Here is a 14,543-nt window from a genome sequence, read left to right as displayed (position 1 = left end):
ACATGTTGAACATAACCTAACAATCTAACATTTATCTAATATTTGCTATGTCATTATGTAATGGTAATTAAGAATTTACAGCTCCGTAGAAAAAATACAAAGAATATTCATATCGAATATGACTTAACAATTTAATATTTAGGTAATATTTGGTAATATTGTAGGTAATATTTGCTACGTTATGATGAATGCAGAAAATCCGCGGTTTAGTTACAATTAATTAATATATTAATTAATTTCTCTTGCCTTGGCTACGGGTGATTTTCGGAGATTGGCTTTGAAGATGGACTCGCGCGACTTCTCGTCTGGCAACGGTATGTAGATTAACTGATCTAGCCTGCCAGGTCGGAGAATGGCAGGATCGATGATATCAGGACGATTGGTGGCTCCGATAATGAACACGTTCTTCTTCGCGCCCATTCCATCCATTTCCGTTAATATCTGATTGATGACGCGGTCCGCAGCTCCGCCAGCGTCTCCCACGGTGCCTCCTCGAGATTTTGCGATGGAGTCGAGCTCGTCGAAGAACAACACGCAAGGAGCTGCTGACCTTGCCTGAGAGTATAATAGTATTAGAGATACATAATAGTATATAATAGTTATTATAGAATAGTTACTTCATTGTATATCTCAACCATTCGCCTCACCTTGTCGAAAACGTCTCTGACGTTGGCCTCGGACTCGCCGAACCACATGGTTAACAATTCTGGACCCTTCACGGAGATGAAGTTGGCCTGGCATTCGTTGGCTATCGCTTTAGCCAGCAGCGTCTTACCGCAGCCAGGGGGTCCGTAGAACAACACGCCTCTCGACGGTTGCATGCCAAACTTCAAGAACTTCTCAGGATGCTCGACCGGGTACTGTGAAGTAAAACGTGATTCGGATAGGAGACTTTGGTACGTTCTATTTGAATCGATTCGCTTACTTGAACCAGCTCCTGCAGTTCCATCTTGACGTTTTGCAAGCCTCCGATGTCGTCCCATGTAACAGTTGGAACTTCCACGATGGTTTCGCGCAGAGCGCTCGGGGTGCTCTTGCTCATCGCGTACTGGGTTACAAACGAAGCGTTTTAACATAGGGGTATACATATAATATTTCTCGTTGGATGAAATCAGTGCCAACCTTGAAGTTGTCCATGGTAACGGCAAGGGAAGATAAGACCTCGGCGTCTATGTGATCGTCCTCCAAATCAATGAGATCCATTTTCTCGCGAATTTGTTGGAGGGCTGACTCGGAACACAGCGAAGCCAAATCCGCTCCGACGTGACCGTGCGTCTCTTGTGCGATCTGAAACGTTCTATTACGTAATACTGAAACGAACAATCTATGATAATTTATAGGGATACAAACCTCCTCCAGCTCAACGTCGTCCGCGAGCTTCATGTTCTTCGTGTGAATTCTTAAAATTTCCAGACGACCAGTGGCATCCGGTATCCCGATATCGATTTCTTTGTCGAATCTTCCAAAGCGGCGCAGTGCTCCGTCGATGCTGTTGGGCCGATTGGTAGCAGCCATAACGATAACGTGAGAGCTTTGCTTCATGCCGTCCATCAAAGTTAGCAATTGGGACACGATACGTCTCTCCACCTCTCCGTGTGTCTGTATTCAAAAAACGATAGCGATTATACGTAAAACTCGCGAATTAGCGAAAGCAAAGCACCAAACCTTCTCTCTCTTCGGAGCGATAGCGTCGAGTTCGTCGATAAAAATTATAGCTGGCGAGTTCTTCTCGGCTTCCTCGAACGCTTTTCGCAGGTTGCTCTCCGATTCCCCAGCGAGTTTACTCATTATTTCAGGACCTTGAGTTACAATGTTTAGAGATAAGTTACATTTAGGTTCGAAATACTATTCATAAAATGAATGTACCATCAATCCTTTGACTGCGAAGGCCTCAGATATACGCCTTCGAGAAATGGACTCGGAGAAATGTTTATATTCGTCGAGTCAATTTTTAAAAAATATAAGCTTTTAGAGGATGACGAAACGAAACTTTTTTGTATTTACAGTTTATTCGTAGGATGCTTAGTTTCAGAGATAAAAATTGTAAAGTTAGAGGATCGTTGGAAAAATTACATTTTTGGAAAAAGTTCTAGGTTAGGTTTGAGTTAGGTCTGTTTATATTCGTTAAATCAATTAAAAAAAATATATAAGCTTTTAGAGGATGACGAAACGAAACTTTTTTGTATTTACAGTTTATTCGTAGGATGCTTAGTTTCAGAGATAAAAATTCAAAAGTTAGAGGATCGTTGGAAAAATTGAATTTCAGAAAAAAGCTCTGAAACATTTTCAATTTTTATCTCTGAAACTAAACGTCGTACGAACAAACTGTAAATATAAAAAAGTTTCGTCTCATCATCCCCTGTAAGCTGATATTTTTTTCCAAATTCGATCGTTCGACTATCGTTCTTTTTTCTTTAAGACAACAGCAACAGGATCTGACTACTACGAGATCTCAGTAAAGGGATCTTCTAAATTTTGAATTTTTATTTTGGAAACTGAAAGTCTTACGAACAAACTGTAAATACAAAAACGTTTCGCCTTGTCATCCCCTATAAGGAGACATTTTTTAAAATTTCGAGAAACAAGTAATCGTCGACTAATGACGCTTTTCATTTCCCTCCATTACAAATGTAATTAAATTTCAGAAAAACGGCGTTCTAAGTTTTTAATTTTTATCTCTGAAACTAAATGTCGTATAAACAAACTGTAAATACAAAAAAGTTCCGTCATATCGTTCCCTATGAGCTAATATTTTTTTCAGATTCATACCTCTACGCCTTTTAGAATTTCTAGCAAAAATCGTCCCACGGTCAAAGGATTACAAGTTTACTCGTTACTAGTTTGTTACGATAACGAGCAGCGTTTAGAATTAAAATACTATTCGTAAAATGAACGTACCATTAATGAGAAAGAAGAATGCTCCCGTTTCGTTTGCCACAGCACGAGCAATAAGTGTTTTCCCTGTGCCAGGGGGGCCGTACAACAGAATACCACGCGGTGGTTTAACTCCTATAGCTTTGAATAAAGATGGGTGTCGCAAAGGTAACTCTACCATTTCCTTAATCTGAGCTAACTGCTTGCGAACACCACCAATATCGTCGTAGCCCACTGCGTTCAAGGCCTCCTCTTCCTCCTACGATGTTTACGAATGTAAGTTGCAGGATACATTAGCCGTTAGAGAAATATATTGTCACAGTACCTCTCTTTTAATAGGATCGCCTTCGCAATGAATAACTGTATCAGGAGCTACAATACAAAATGGTCCAGGATCTGTTTCAACTACTTTAAATTCTACGGCACGCATACCACCGCGTACAATGAAATTATCATCTTTATGAATGGGACGATACGCTTCCAAAAAGTATGGTTTCAAATATACTTCAAACAAGTTTCTACAACAAAAGACAAATCGCTTTGTATAAGCATCTTACGATGACGAAATGAATTTCGTTAAACTGCATCGGGGCGATTGAAAATATTTATCATGGAAAAGATGATCTAGGTAACAAATACAAAGTGTAACGGTAAAATAATCGATAACTAGTAACGATAATTAACGAATTAAATACCTTCAGGTGAAACTATAACTGTACAAAATGAAGAGGATCAAGTGATTAGTTTAATTAATTTATTTACCCTGCGAGACCGGTTATTGTGTCATCCATTGGCAGTACGTGAATACGTTTTCCATATTTAACATCCGGACAAGCGTGCACGGAGACGACATCGCTCAAACGTACGCGCAGATTGTTTCTTATGACGCGATTCATGCGAATTTTCTCATCGGGACACGTGTCGTCGGAGAGAACGATGCATACTGTTTCTTTACGCCTTTTCCCTTTTAGCAGCACCGTATCACCTCTGAAAAGCTGCAGTTCGTCCATTTTTGTTTGCGAAAGAGCAACCACAGAGTTGTCATCGGCGATTGCTTCGTCGACTAGCAACCTGTTTGGCTTGTCCTTCTTTCGAAGGATCGCTGTTGCCAAATCTTCACCACTGAAATAATAATAGTAACAGAATAAATATCGAACCTCGATTTTTCTCAGAATTTGTAGAAACGTTAAATTTCATTTATTTGTGTTCTATTAAGAATAACATTTTATTATTCCGAAAATCAGATATTAACGGATCCAGTACTTTCGCAGAGTCTTAAACAAAGGCTCCTTACATCTGCGAGGAATACAAATTTGTACAAGTAATCATTTACTCGTCTCACAGATTAATTACTTTTAATATCGTCACTAATTCCTTGTAACGTTTGCAATTAGCGTAACAGAGATTGAACAACATTGATCTTGGACAGACGAGACAGTGACTGGCAGGTCGTGCCATTGGGTACGTAAAAGTCATTTTATTATTATATAAATTTATTTAAATTAAACAGACTATTACAGGAACATTGACAGAATCAATTCTTTCTAATTCGCAGGTGAGAAATGCACAGAAAATTTTCGAGTAGACGTGTGCAATGACAGAAGTATGTCGCGTATCACGTTCTGACAACAAAGGGTTAATTTGGACATCAAAATTCCTTTATCATGTTCAACGTAGCGTTCGGCCATGATCAGTCGGCACGTACAATTTCAAAGCGACGTTCGTAATATCGGTAATTGGAAACCGAGGAACGGCAGCCCGTAACGTGGAATCGTTTCCGATATTCAATTCCGCCGGTGTTAGTCACTTTTCGCGTGAATCTACAAAAAGACGCGTTCCGTCGACATGATGACATCGTGAAATTGGAAGCCAGCATGGATGCATTTTATTTGCATATATCGCTGTCCGGCATCCCCCGACCGATCGACCAGAAAACTTAACGATGATAGTTTAATTAATCGGCGCTCTTTTCTCGATTTACTTACCCTTTTTGCTCACTCATTATTTACTTCACTCGAACGCAAAAGAAAATGTACACGCAACGATCACAATCCAGTATACCACCACGTACGAGTTCAGCGACACGATTGCTCACAGTACAGCTCACAGTCGATCCAATGAACATCCCTCATTTAAACTTTCATGGCTTGCATTGGACTCTCGACAAAATTAAGGCGCGTTCGCAAAGAACACGTCGGTTACAGTTTTCGAGGGAACCTATTGGTCGGTAAGGTCGTTTGGATGTTAGGTAGCAATTTTATCTCGGAGCGAATTATGTTCATGCAAATGTGTCTGTATAATTTTAAACCGGGTACATAGAAATATAGAGACGGTCCTGGTCGCGCATGCGCGGGTTGAAAACCTGACCGCGCAGTGCTGTACCTATAAGAAACAATGTTGGGTTCCGTAGCAATTAGGCGCCGAAATCAGGAAAACCGGGTTTTCTACATCTTTTTTTTTGACATCCGTGTATTGTTTTCACTATTAAAACAAGTTATAATTGAAAATTCCGACCAATCAGAGTGCGAGTCCTCGCTTCCGCAGGCGCTCCATCAGCATCCTCGCGCTCTGATTGGTCGCGGAGCGTAACCGTCTAGCGCGTAGCTTTCGCCACCGCGGGCGCTCCAATGGCATCCGCACGCTCTGATTGGTCGGGGAGCGCAGCCGCATCGCGCTCTGATTGGTCGGGGTTTTCCGTTAATATCTTCTTAGCGAAACCTCGGACAACATTTTCGCTAAGGAAAAAGTTGTTCAAAATCACTCCACAAACCACCCGTTTCAAGGACCTAGGACACCCTCTATATTAATCGAATGTCTGATCAAAGAGTTAGTTAGTTAGTTATTTACTTGGGTGAAGATACATGTAAATTATACATGTCGCGCGCACTCCTAAATGGCGTTGTTTGAGGTACTAAAACTTCCCCCCAGTGATGGACATTCGTGGGATTTTTCCTGATCATGCGCATTGGAGCGAGCGTTGGAGTCCTCATTGCTGTATATACTTACTTAGAATTTAAGGTACCATTAGATCCCAGTAAGGAATAAAATATAATGATCGTGCGTCTACACGACGGCATCCGAAACGACGAGTAGGCTAGTAATGCTAGATGGCGCTGCCGCCCCGGCTGCCGCTAGATGGCGCTAGAAACGAAAGTTTAGTAACTTATTACTAGTAACTTATTACTAAATTAAATAACTATTTATACAAAATATAAGTTTGACACACCCTCTGACATCTCGTAACAACCTCTAATATCTATTAACATCTCCTAAGACCTCTAAACAACTTCTAACACGTTTTCGGCAACTTGTACTAGCCTGTTTGTCTATTCGGTTGTCATCTCTTCCATATACTCTATGGTTGAAGGTTCAGGCCCTTATTCGAAGCAGTGTTGCCAGATTTGGCTCCCAGTCGCGCATGCGCACTGGTTTCAGCGTCAATGAAGTATCAAAAACAACCATAAAACTGGCGCCCTTAGTCGCCCCAAAGGAAAATGGAATTATAAATGAAAATTTTACTTATTTCTTAGTATGCAATAATATTAATTGTGTGGATAAATTATAACACAGGGATAGAGATTGAAATAATTTACAGACAAAACACATTTTTTTAGAATTCAAATATCGATTTTCCTGGTTTTCACGTCAACCGTTTCTATGGGATCATACGTTGTTTCCTATAGCTACCTCATAGCTACAGCACTGTGCGCAATGCACTTGAAGTCAATCGTATTGCGTAGTTTCGTTTCGAATCGCTTTTGTTTGTTGACACGTGTGGCACGGGACGTGCTGGGACAGTATTCAACAGTATCATTTCGAAAACGCAGTCAACGAGGAAACACTGTAAGTACCTTTCGCTTACTAACCTTGTTTTTCTGATTACATGTGCCAGCATTCGCAAAATTGGTATAAATACAAATGCGTTGTGTATTTCAAATATTTTTTACCTATTATTAAATTGCGACATGTGAAATGCACGATATTTAATGATAATTCTTTTAAATATACTTTCTAAAGAAAATTTTCATTTTTCATTATTTACTTGTTTTACCTATTTCGATTATTAATGCATAACGTGAAAGAAGTTACATTTATTTCAAGTCGTGATTATCAATCATGAATATGTAAGAACCTAATACAACAACGTAATACATAATGTAAAACATGAAGTTCAATATCCTTTTTTTTTTATTTCGACTCGCCTCACTTTTACAATAAGTACATTAGTTTTTTCTATTTGTTAGATGTCTGAAGTAGAAAATACGGGACCGGCCAGTCCAAGGGAGGAGGAGAGGGAGTCCCAGGCCCAATCTCGGGGCGAACGGGAGCCTCGGTCCAGGAGCGTATCGCCACGTACGTCCAAGGGCGAATCGCGACATTCGTCCAGGAGCGTGTCGTGGTGTCAGTCCCGGAGCGACTGGCAACTATGCCGTAGGCGTGACACAGAGCAAGAGCTGAAGAGACAACTAAAGGAGGCAGACGAAGTGCTGAAGAGACTGATAAGGGAGGTATGTAATACATTCTTCTTTGTAAAATGTTCCAAAGAGGAAACAAGACAAACATAACGGAAAACACTGACCAATCAGAGCGCGAAGCGACCGCGCTCCGCGACCAATCAGAGCACGAGTATGCCGGTGGAGCGCGTAGTCTACGCTACCGCGGGCGCTCTGATTGGTCGAGGGGCACGGCCGCCTCGCGCTCTGATTGGTCGAGGTTTTCCGTTAATATCTCTGCAACGAAGCGTCGTACAACATTTTCGCTAAGGAAAATGTTGTTTCAAATCACCTCCCGAACTACCCCTTTCAATGACCTCCAACCTTTTTCGAACACCCTGTATATGTCCACGTCCATACACACGCGATCACTATAAGTACACATTTCTTATATTCTTCTTCTCATAATAATTATATGCAATAATCAAAATAACGTTTTCGTTTTATTGCCCGTGGAGCAGAACAGCTACCTGAAAAGAAGATTGCGACAGGCGATATATTATTATGGCAGAGGAGGAAGAGGCGGAAGAGGAGGGGGAGCGACGAGAAATGTTTACGTTTATTTTAGAAATAGATGAAATATTATCTAAATAAATATATTTTTTTAATATACTTTAATCTTTTTGTAGTTACGCACCCTTCTCATCCCTTCAATTCCATGAAATTATTTAAAAATTCTACTTTAGTACATTTTTTAGTTTTATTTATCTATTCTTTGTATATATTCAGTTAATTACGCAGTTGTTACATATTATTTTTTAAAAAAAACTTCGAAATTCAGTGTAACAATAAATAAAACATTTGAATTCTTTGTATGCGTTACATAAAAACGTTACTTTAGTAAATGCGTACAGTTCTTAGTCAATGCATAGTAATTTGGTCCCTCAAAATAAAGTCCAGCAGTAAAAAAACAAAATTAAATGTTCCAACAGTTGAAATGGTCGACAATTTAGGTTATTCTAGATCGAATTCAGCTCAGAAAACAAATTGTCGATAGTCAAAATCAAGTATCGATAGTGAACGACAATCGATACTCTCGACTCTCGAAAGTACTATCGATAGTTGTCCACCACTACGTCAACAACAGCCCATGGCAGATTTTGGTAGATAGCACGTGGTCGATATGTAATAATTTAATAAATCACAAATACGTATCTCTAAGTATTAATCTACAGTTATACTCAACAAAAACATTTACAATAATCGTGTGCAAATATATACATAGTAAACAAATATAAACAATGGAAGTGCTAAATGATCCAATCGACCAAAAGGCAATGGTATTATGCTGCATTTGTGGCCTTGGTATAGAACCAAATCCAGCCAATATGTGCGTGGCATGTTTGCGTACTCAAATTGATATTACAGAAAACATTCCAAAACAAGCTACGGTTCAATTTTGTAAGGGCTGCGAAAGGTACCTGCAGCCACCTGCGGAATGGGTTCATGCATCCTTGGAGTCAAAGGAGTTGCTGACGCTGTGCCTGAAAAAATTAAAAGGCCTGAATCGTGTGAAATTAGTCGATGCTGGATTCGTATGGACAGAGCCTCATTCGATGAGGTTGAAGGTGAAGCTTACAGTCCAAGCGGAGGTAATGAGCGGAGCAGTTTTGCAGCAAGTATTCGTAGTCGAATACGTTGTAAACACGCATATGTGCGATGACTGCCATAGAATAGAGGCAAAAGATTATTGGCGTACTTTGGTACAAGTACGACAACGGTCGATGAATAGAAAGACGCTTTACTACTTGGAGCAGTTAATTCTAAAGTACAAAGCGCACGAACAAACCTTAGGCATAAAACCTATTCACGAGGGCTTGGACTTTTTCTTTGCCAACGAAGCAGCTGCAAGGAAATTGGTCGATTTCCTTACGAGCGTAGTACCGTGCCATTACAGTCATTCGAAAAAATTGATTTCGCACGATATACATAGCAATATCTACAATTACAAATTTACGTACTTTGTAGAAATAGTTCCTGTATCGAGGGACAGCGTGGTGTGTCTTCCAAGAAAGTTGAGCCATCAGTTAGGAGGAATCAATCCCATTTGCTTGGTGTACAAGATCACAAACTCTGTTCATTTGATAGACGTATCCAGCGGACAAGTTGCAGAAGTGAGTCCCACTGTCTACTGGAGGCACACGTTTAACAGTATTTGCGATCCGAAACAGTTGATTGAGTATACAGTGATGGATATCGAACCACAGATGTTCAAGGATAGGAAATTCTTTCCGGGACAAGGAACGATATCCCACAAGCACACTATAGCGGATGTTTGGCTGGTTAAAAGTAGCGAGTTGGGAATCAATGATAATTTAATTCATACACGTACTCACCTTGGTCAGATATTGAAGCCAGGTGACACTGCTCTAGGCTATGCTCTCAATGATAGCAACATCAACAACGAAAGTTTCGAGACGTTGAATAAGGATTCTGTGCCGGATGTGATTTTAGTGAAGAAGAATTATACGCACGACAGAATTGCTCGGCGCAAAATGAGAGCGTGGAAACTGAAACACATGATAAACGATGAAGACAACACGACTGCTGATAATAATGAGTACTATGAATTTTTGGAAGAAATTGAGGAAGACCCAGAAATGAGAAAAAATATAAATATCTTCAGGGATCATATGAAAACAATTCCAGTGAATACTGGCGAAGATCCTGGTTGTCCGCAAGTCACCCTTGAGGAAATGCTTGACGATCTTACCATAGATGATACAGTGGAGGTATCGATGACCTTGTAGTGGGAGCTTTTAATAAAAACAATGATGTACCGCATGTTTACTGTGATTATTCGATACAATTTCATAATATTGGTGACTATTTAAAATATTTCATTGTTACGCCGTCTATGAACATGGAAATAAACATAACAGCAATTTATTTAATTTTATGGCAATTATCATACACAATTTATTACAATTTATCACAAAATCTTGTCACTCCATTTTCACTCTTTGATTATCGCTATTATCGCAACATCGCAGGAACATGTAATAGTAAAGCAGCCAAGTATAACTCACTCCGATCGAGCAATATACGGATGTAAGGGCTAAAGGCAGAAATGGTAGTTGATCGGCAAATATTAACTTGTGAAGTATAGTCTCGTAGATTGTTAACAACGGTAGACTAACAACGTACGCGTACTCGTGAGGATAAAGCAGACGTTGCTTGAATTTTCGAGAGAAAACTAGGAAAGACGCGAGCATATATGTCAGGAGTAACAGTATTTTTAATGGTGTTAAATTGTTTGGGTAAAGTAATGGTAGAAGAGCGGTGTGCCCAGCACTGCTTAGAATTAAGAAGATTCTGGCATCGTTTTTGTCTGTCGCAGCCAAGATACTGAAACCGATACAAGTATTAGTCATGGATTACTTAATTTTTCAATAATATTTCTTATATATTAATTCATTTCTCACCACAGTGGAATAATAGCAGTCAGAATAGCTTTCTCGTGTACGTGCCAGCCGAACATGAAGGAGCACAAGGCACAGAGAACTAAGCATCGTACAAATTGCTTTGGATTTGTGGCGCAGTGTTTTTTGAAGAATAGACAGTACAACGCAGGCTATAATTTATACATTTGTATACATTGATGTTTTATATAAAAATCGACGTACTTACCAACATTGAGAAAAGGGTTAATAAGAATGTTACGGGTGGAGTAGGCGTTGGTAATATAGTAAACGACTGTTCTTGTACCAAACCACCGGTCATTACTGCTACTTTGGTAAATTTCAGCCAACCTAATCGTTTTAAAATTATCGATGCCACTTTGTCCACACTTATGTACAGTGGCCAAGCGTTTGCAGCCCAGTATGCATGTACCAGGCCTCTTTTAAATGGAAACAGCCTCGATAATACCTAAAAAAAAAAGTTACAGTTAGTCACAAAACAAAATAAGGAATGATCTATTACCACACCTGAGGTAATTGAGATGCGAATGGGCCAAACGAAACCATCAAGGTACCCATGGCTATACTACCAAGTAGAAACAGACGCTTAAAGAAGTGACCGGTGTTCATGCAGTACGATCTGAGCAGCCAGATTACAAAAGCTGGCGCCACGTACAAATAAATATGCTTCAAGTTTAACAACAGCGCAAACCACAGAGTCCCTCGCAAGACAGACATCTGTAAAGTATTCGGTTTAATTTCGATCGCATGGCAAAGCAACGTCTTCGATTTACTTGACTGTTTATTTTGGAGACATTTGCGATCGCCAATAGTAAAACACCAAGTAGAAATCCGTTGTATTGAAAATGTATATGATCCACCACTAACAATCCCATGTTGCATAACGATAAAATTGCGAAAATAGCGTAGCTATCCCATGATTCGCAGAAAACTTTTCCCACTCTGAAACGCAAGCGGTGAGAAATATTTAACCATTGAATTAAACAGTATCTACATCTATGCTACTTACTCTCTTATTCCATAAGCGTATACCAAGTCCAAAAGTATTACGGAACCTCTTTGAAAGTAGATAGTATCCGATGAAGCATAGTTCAGGTTCTCTACTTTGACCATTTCAGGATTGACAACTTCCGCAGCATGACTGAGAATGTATTCGAACCAGGCGAATAGCGGAGGATAATCCAAAGTCCACTGGGACCTGTTGTCGATGTACCATTCCTTCATTGGTAAGCTGTGCGTTATGGACAACCAGTTGCGATGCACTTCGAAATCTGTGGAATGACTAGAAACGGAGTGATCTAATAGAATGTAACGCATTGTACATAACCTACAATCTTGAAAGTAAAAATTGTATATGTAAAACATTGTATCGTGTAAGAAGAAACATACTATGTGGGAATTAAAAGTACTTTGAGGCACGTGATCAGGATGAACACGTGTAAAACGATTCCGTTCGCGTTCCATTTCACGGATGTTGAATCCATTTTCTCTCTCTTTTTCAATCCTGACATGGTTTCTTTATCTGCTGGATTCGTTGCATTATTCTATCATTTCACTTGACACGTTTGAAACGCTTTGGTGCCAACGAGGCTTCTGTTTACTTCTTCCCCACTCTTATTTGTAATTTAGCTAGGCGAGGGCAGGTGGCGTCAACGTGGACGTCACTCATACTAATACTATCAATATTAAAGTATACTAATAGCATTAGTAATATTATAGAGAAAATAGAATATAGATTTATACTAATACCAGTATTGAGCAACATTAAGTATTAGTATCAAGTAATACTAGTATTATTAATACTCTTAATACTAGTACCGACTACTACCAGTATTAAAATAATATACTATACTACTTTAATTTTAATAATACTACTAACTTACTTACTACAAATACTTAATAGTAATTAGTATTAGTATCAGTGTAGTTTTATATTCTATGTTCTTAACACTACACAGAGAATAAAATCAAGAACTATACTAATACTAGTATTAAATAATACTACTATAAAGAGCATATAGAACTAGAACCAATACTAGTAGAATAATACTGGCATCGGTATAGTTGAAAATAAAATAACGCTCGTATCGCTGCACGTTTTCTACAAAAAATAGTTTTATTGTTACTTTTACTTTATAACATCGAGATGTTATTAAATATCAGTATTCTTTAATTTCCGCTATTTTACAATGCGATACATACGTACGTACAAAAGAACAAAAAGATTTGTATTCGCGTTAATCGGCGTTTGTTATCGAATCAAGAACGAGCAACGTTTGGAAAAATATAATAGAATTAATAATTTATAAAACAGAAAAATTCCAGCTTAATAAAGGGCCTGAGATTAATCGAATATTCGGATGGGCAAATACCACTGTCATTGTTTTAATATTAAAAACAAAATTGACAAAGAAATAAGTGGATTTGACACGTTCACTGCCAGATTGATACGTGAAAATTCCTTCGAGGCTCAAATGTTTTTACATTTGCGGTAATACTTATTTTTGCAACTTCTTCCAAATTTACCAAACCTATCCAGATTTATCTTTTTTAATCCATCACCTTTTGAATTAATTTAGTTAATTCCTCGATGAAAATTCTTCTACTTGCTTTCCACTAAGGAACTATGAAAATTAATTGCGAAGCATCGAAGGAAATGAATTTAAATAAGAATTCATGAGTTTCGATGAAGTTACAGAAACAAGTACCCCGATGAATGCTTAATTATGCGCTTTCCAATAGTATGCAACCGATATTTAATCGTAAATAATTTACAAAATATTTGAATTACTGTTTGAAACATTGAAATACAGAAAGAATTCGACCAATCCCAGCCCCGCTTAGATACCAAAAGTATAAGAACATTTTCTAACGTGTGTAACTAGGAGAAGTGGCTTCCTCAACGTTACCGCGGACTTTGAATGAACGTTACCGTGATATGTACACATCAGTCGGACGCTGTAATCAACGACTGCGCATCTAGCAAGCTTTCCGTAGCCAGAATAGAGCTGTTCATGATGGGAGTGCTCACTGCGTCCCCGGACTTTTTATTCGAGAACGGATAAAAGCTGTCGATGTTCATCTGAACGGAATAGCTGTTCGACTTGTCGACCAATGAACCACAGGCGCCGTTCACGCACATCTTCAACTGGTTCACGTCGTTTCGCAGCAACCTGGAGTAAAGCTCTATGTGATTCTGTCCACCGTTACGGATCTCCAAAGCGGGAATCCAGCGGAAATAACACTGCGTCCATAGCTCTAAGCTAGGGATGTTGTACAGGGGCTTTATTATGCTCTTCTCCGTCGAGTTTGTCTCGCGGAAATTGTAGAGGGGATTGTAAAACAGTAAGATGTCCTGTTCGCTGAATTGTTCCCTCCAGTCCCACACGCTTCGAAGAACGAGAGGTTTACTTGGTTCCTAGAAAATATAGACTTTTAGAGTTATAGGGTTCTTGCGAGAAGAATGCAAAAGAATCATTGACTTCGTTGAAACTTTTTATGTACTGGCAGATTTCTGCGGTCTGTTTATATGGTATTACTGAGGCAGGATTATGGCAGGCTTAGAATGTAGTGGAATATTGCAATATATTGGGATATATTGAAATATTGCTATTTAAAAAGAGAAGAAACATATCATAAAATAATACAGTTTAAGAAGAAGAAAACTGTAATATATATTGCAATTTAAAAAGAAGAATATTGTGATGTCTTGAAATATGTTGGAATATTTCAATATATTGGAATTAAAAAAGAA

The 14,543-nt window shown here is 38.9% G+C and overlaps 4 protein-coding genes across 7 annotated transcripts in view; 1 reads left to right on the top strand and 3 right to left on the bottom strand.

Annotated features, from left to right (window-relative positions):
- Positions 1-5,020, bottom strand: part of LOC128881787 (transitional endoplasmic reticulum ATPase TER94) — a 6,257-nt gene extending 1,237 nt beyond the window's left edge. Inside the window, exons 1-10 of the mRNA XM_054133104.1 lie at positions 4,860-5,020; positions 3,637-3,996; positions 3,200-3,392; positions 2,899-3,133; positions 1,666-1,799; positions 1,351-1,599; positions 1,123-1,287; positions 926-1,048; positions 648-860; positions 247-555 (exon numbers count right to left, since the gene is read on the bottom strand). Coding sequence (XP_053989079.1) covers positions 247-555; positions 648-860; positions 926-1,048; positions 1,123-1,287; positions 1,351-1,599; positions 1,666-1,799; positions 2,899-3,133; positions 3,200-3,392; positions 3,637-3,996; positions 4,860-4,876 — 1,998 coding nt within the window. The 5' untranslated portion in view covers positions 4,877-5,020. The remainder of the gene's footprint in view (positions 1-246; positions 556-647; positions 861-925; positions 1,049-1,122; positions 1,288-1,350; positions 1,600-1,665; positions 1,800-2,898; positions 3,134-3,199; positions 3,393-3,636; positions 3,997-4,859) is intronic.
- Positions 5,021-8,451: 3,431 nt separating this feature from the next.
- On the top strand, positions 8,452-10,247 carry LOC128881781 (60S ribosomal export protein NMD3). Its single transcript, XM_054133093.1, has one exon. The coding sequence runs from the start codon at positions 8,609-8,611 to the stop codon at positions 10,115-10,117; it is 1,509 nt and encodes a 502-aa protein (XP_053989068.1). The 5' UTR covers positions 8,452-8,608; the 3' UTR covers positions 10,118-10,247.
- On the bottom strand, positions 10,195-12,736 carry LOC128881780 (probable dolichyl pyrophosphate Glc1Man9GlcNAc2 alpha-1,3-glucosyltransferase). The gene is made up of 7 exons (XM_054133092.1): positions 12,179-12,736; positions 11,799-12,071; positions 11,563-11,731; positions 11,297-11,506; positions 10,998-11,237; positions 10,793-10,941; positions 10,195-10,715 (listed from the first exon to the last, which is right to left on the bottom strand). The coding sequence occupies exons 1-7, from the start codon at positions 12,298-12,300 to the stop codon at positions 10,313-10,315; spliced, it is 1,566 nt and encodes a 521-aa protein (XP_053989067.1). The 5' UTR covers positions 12,301-12,736; the 3' UTR covers positions 10,195-10,312.
- Positions 12,737-12,886: 150 nt separating this feature from the next.
- Positions 12,887-14,543, bottom strand: part of LOC128881779 (myotubularin-related protein 10-B) — a 5,376-nt gene continuing 3,719 nt past the window's right edge. For all 4 annotated transcript variants that reach the window (XM_054133090.1, XM_054133087.1, XM_054133089.1 and 1 more), the window contains one exon: positions 12,887-14,207. In XM_054133090.1, coding sequence (XP_053989065.1) covers positions 13,737-14,207 — 471 coding nt within the window. In that variant the 3' untranslated portion in view covers positions 12,887-13,736. The remainder of the gene's footprint in view (positions 14,208-14,543) is intronic.

The sequence above is a fragment of the Hylaeus volcanicus genome, chromosome 9 (assembly GCF_026283585.1).
Source record: "Hylaeus volcanicus isolate JK05 chromosome 9, UHH_iyHylVolc1.0_haploid, whole genome shotgun sequence".
NCBI classification, from domain to species: Eukaryota; Metazoa; Arthropoda; class Insecta; order Hymenoptera; family Colletidae; genus Hylaeus; species Hylaeus volcanicus.
The sequence above is the reverse complement of the archived record's forward strand: the minus strand, read 5'-3'. Positions and strand labels throughout refer to the sequence as shown.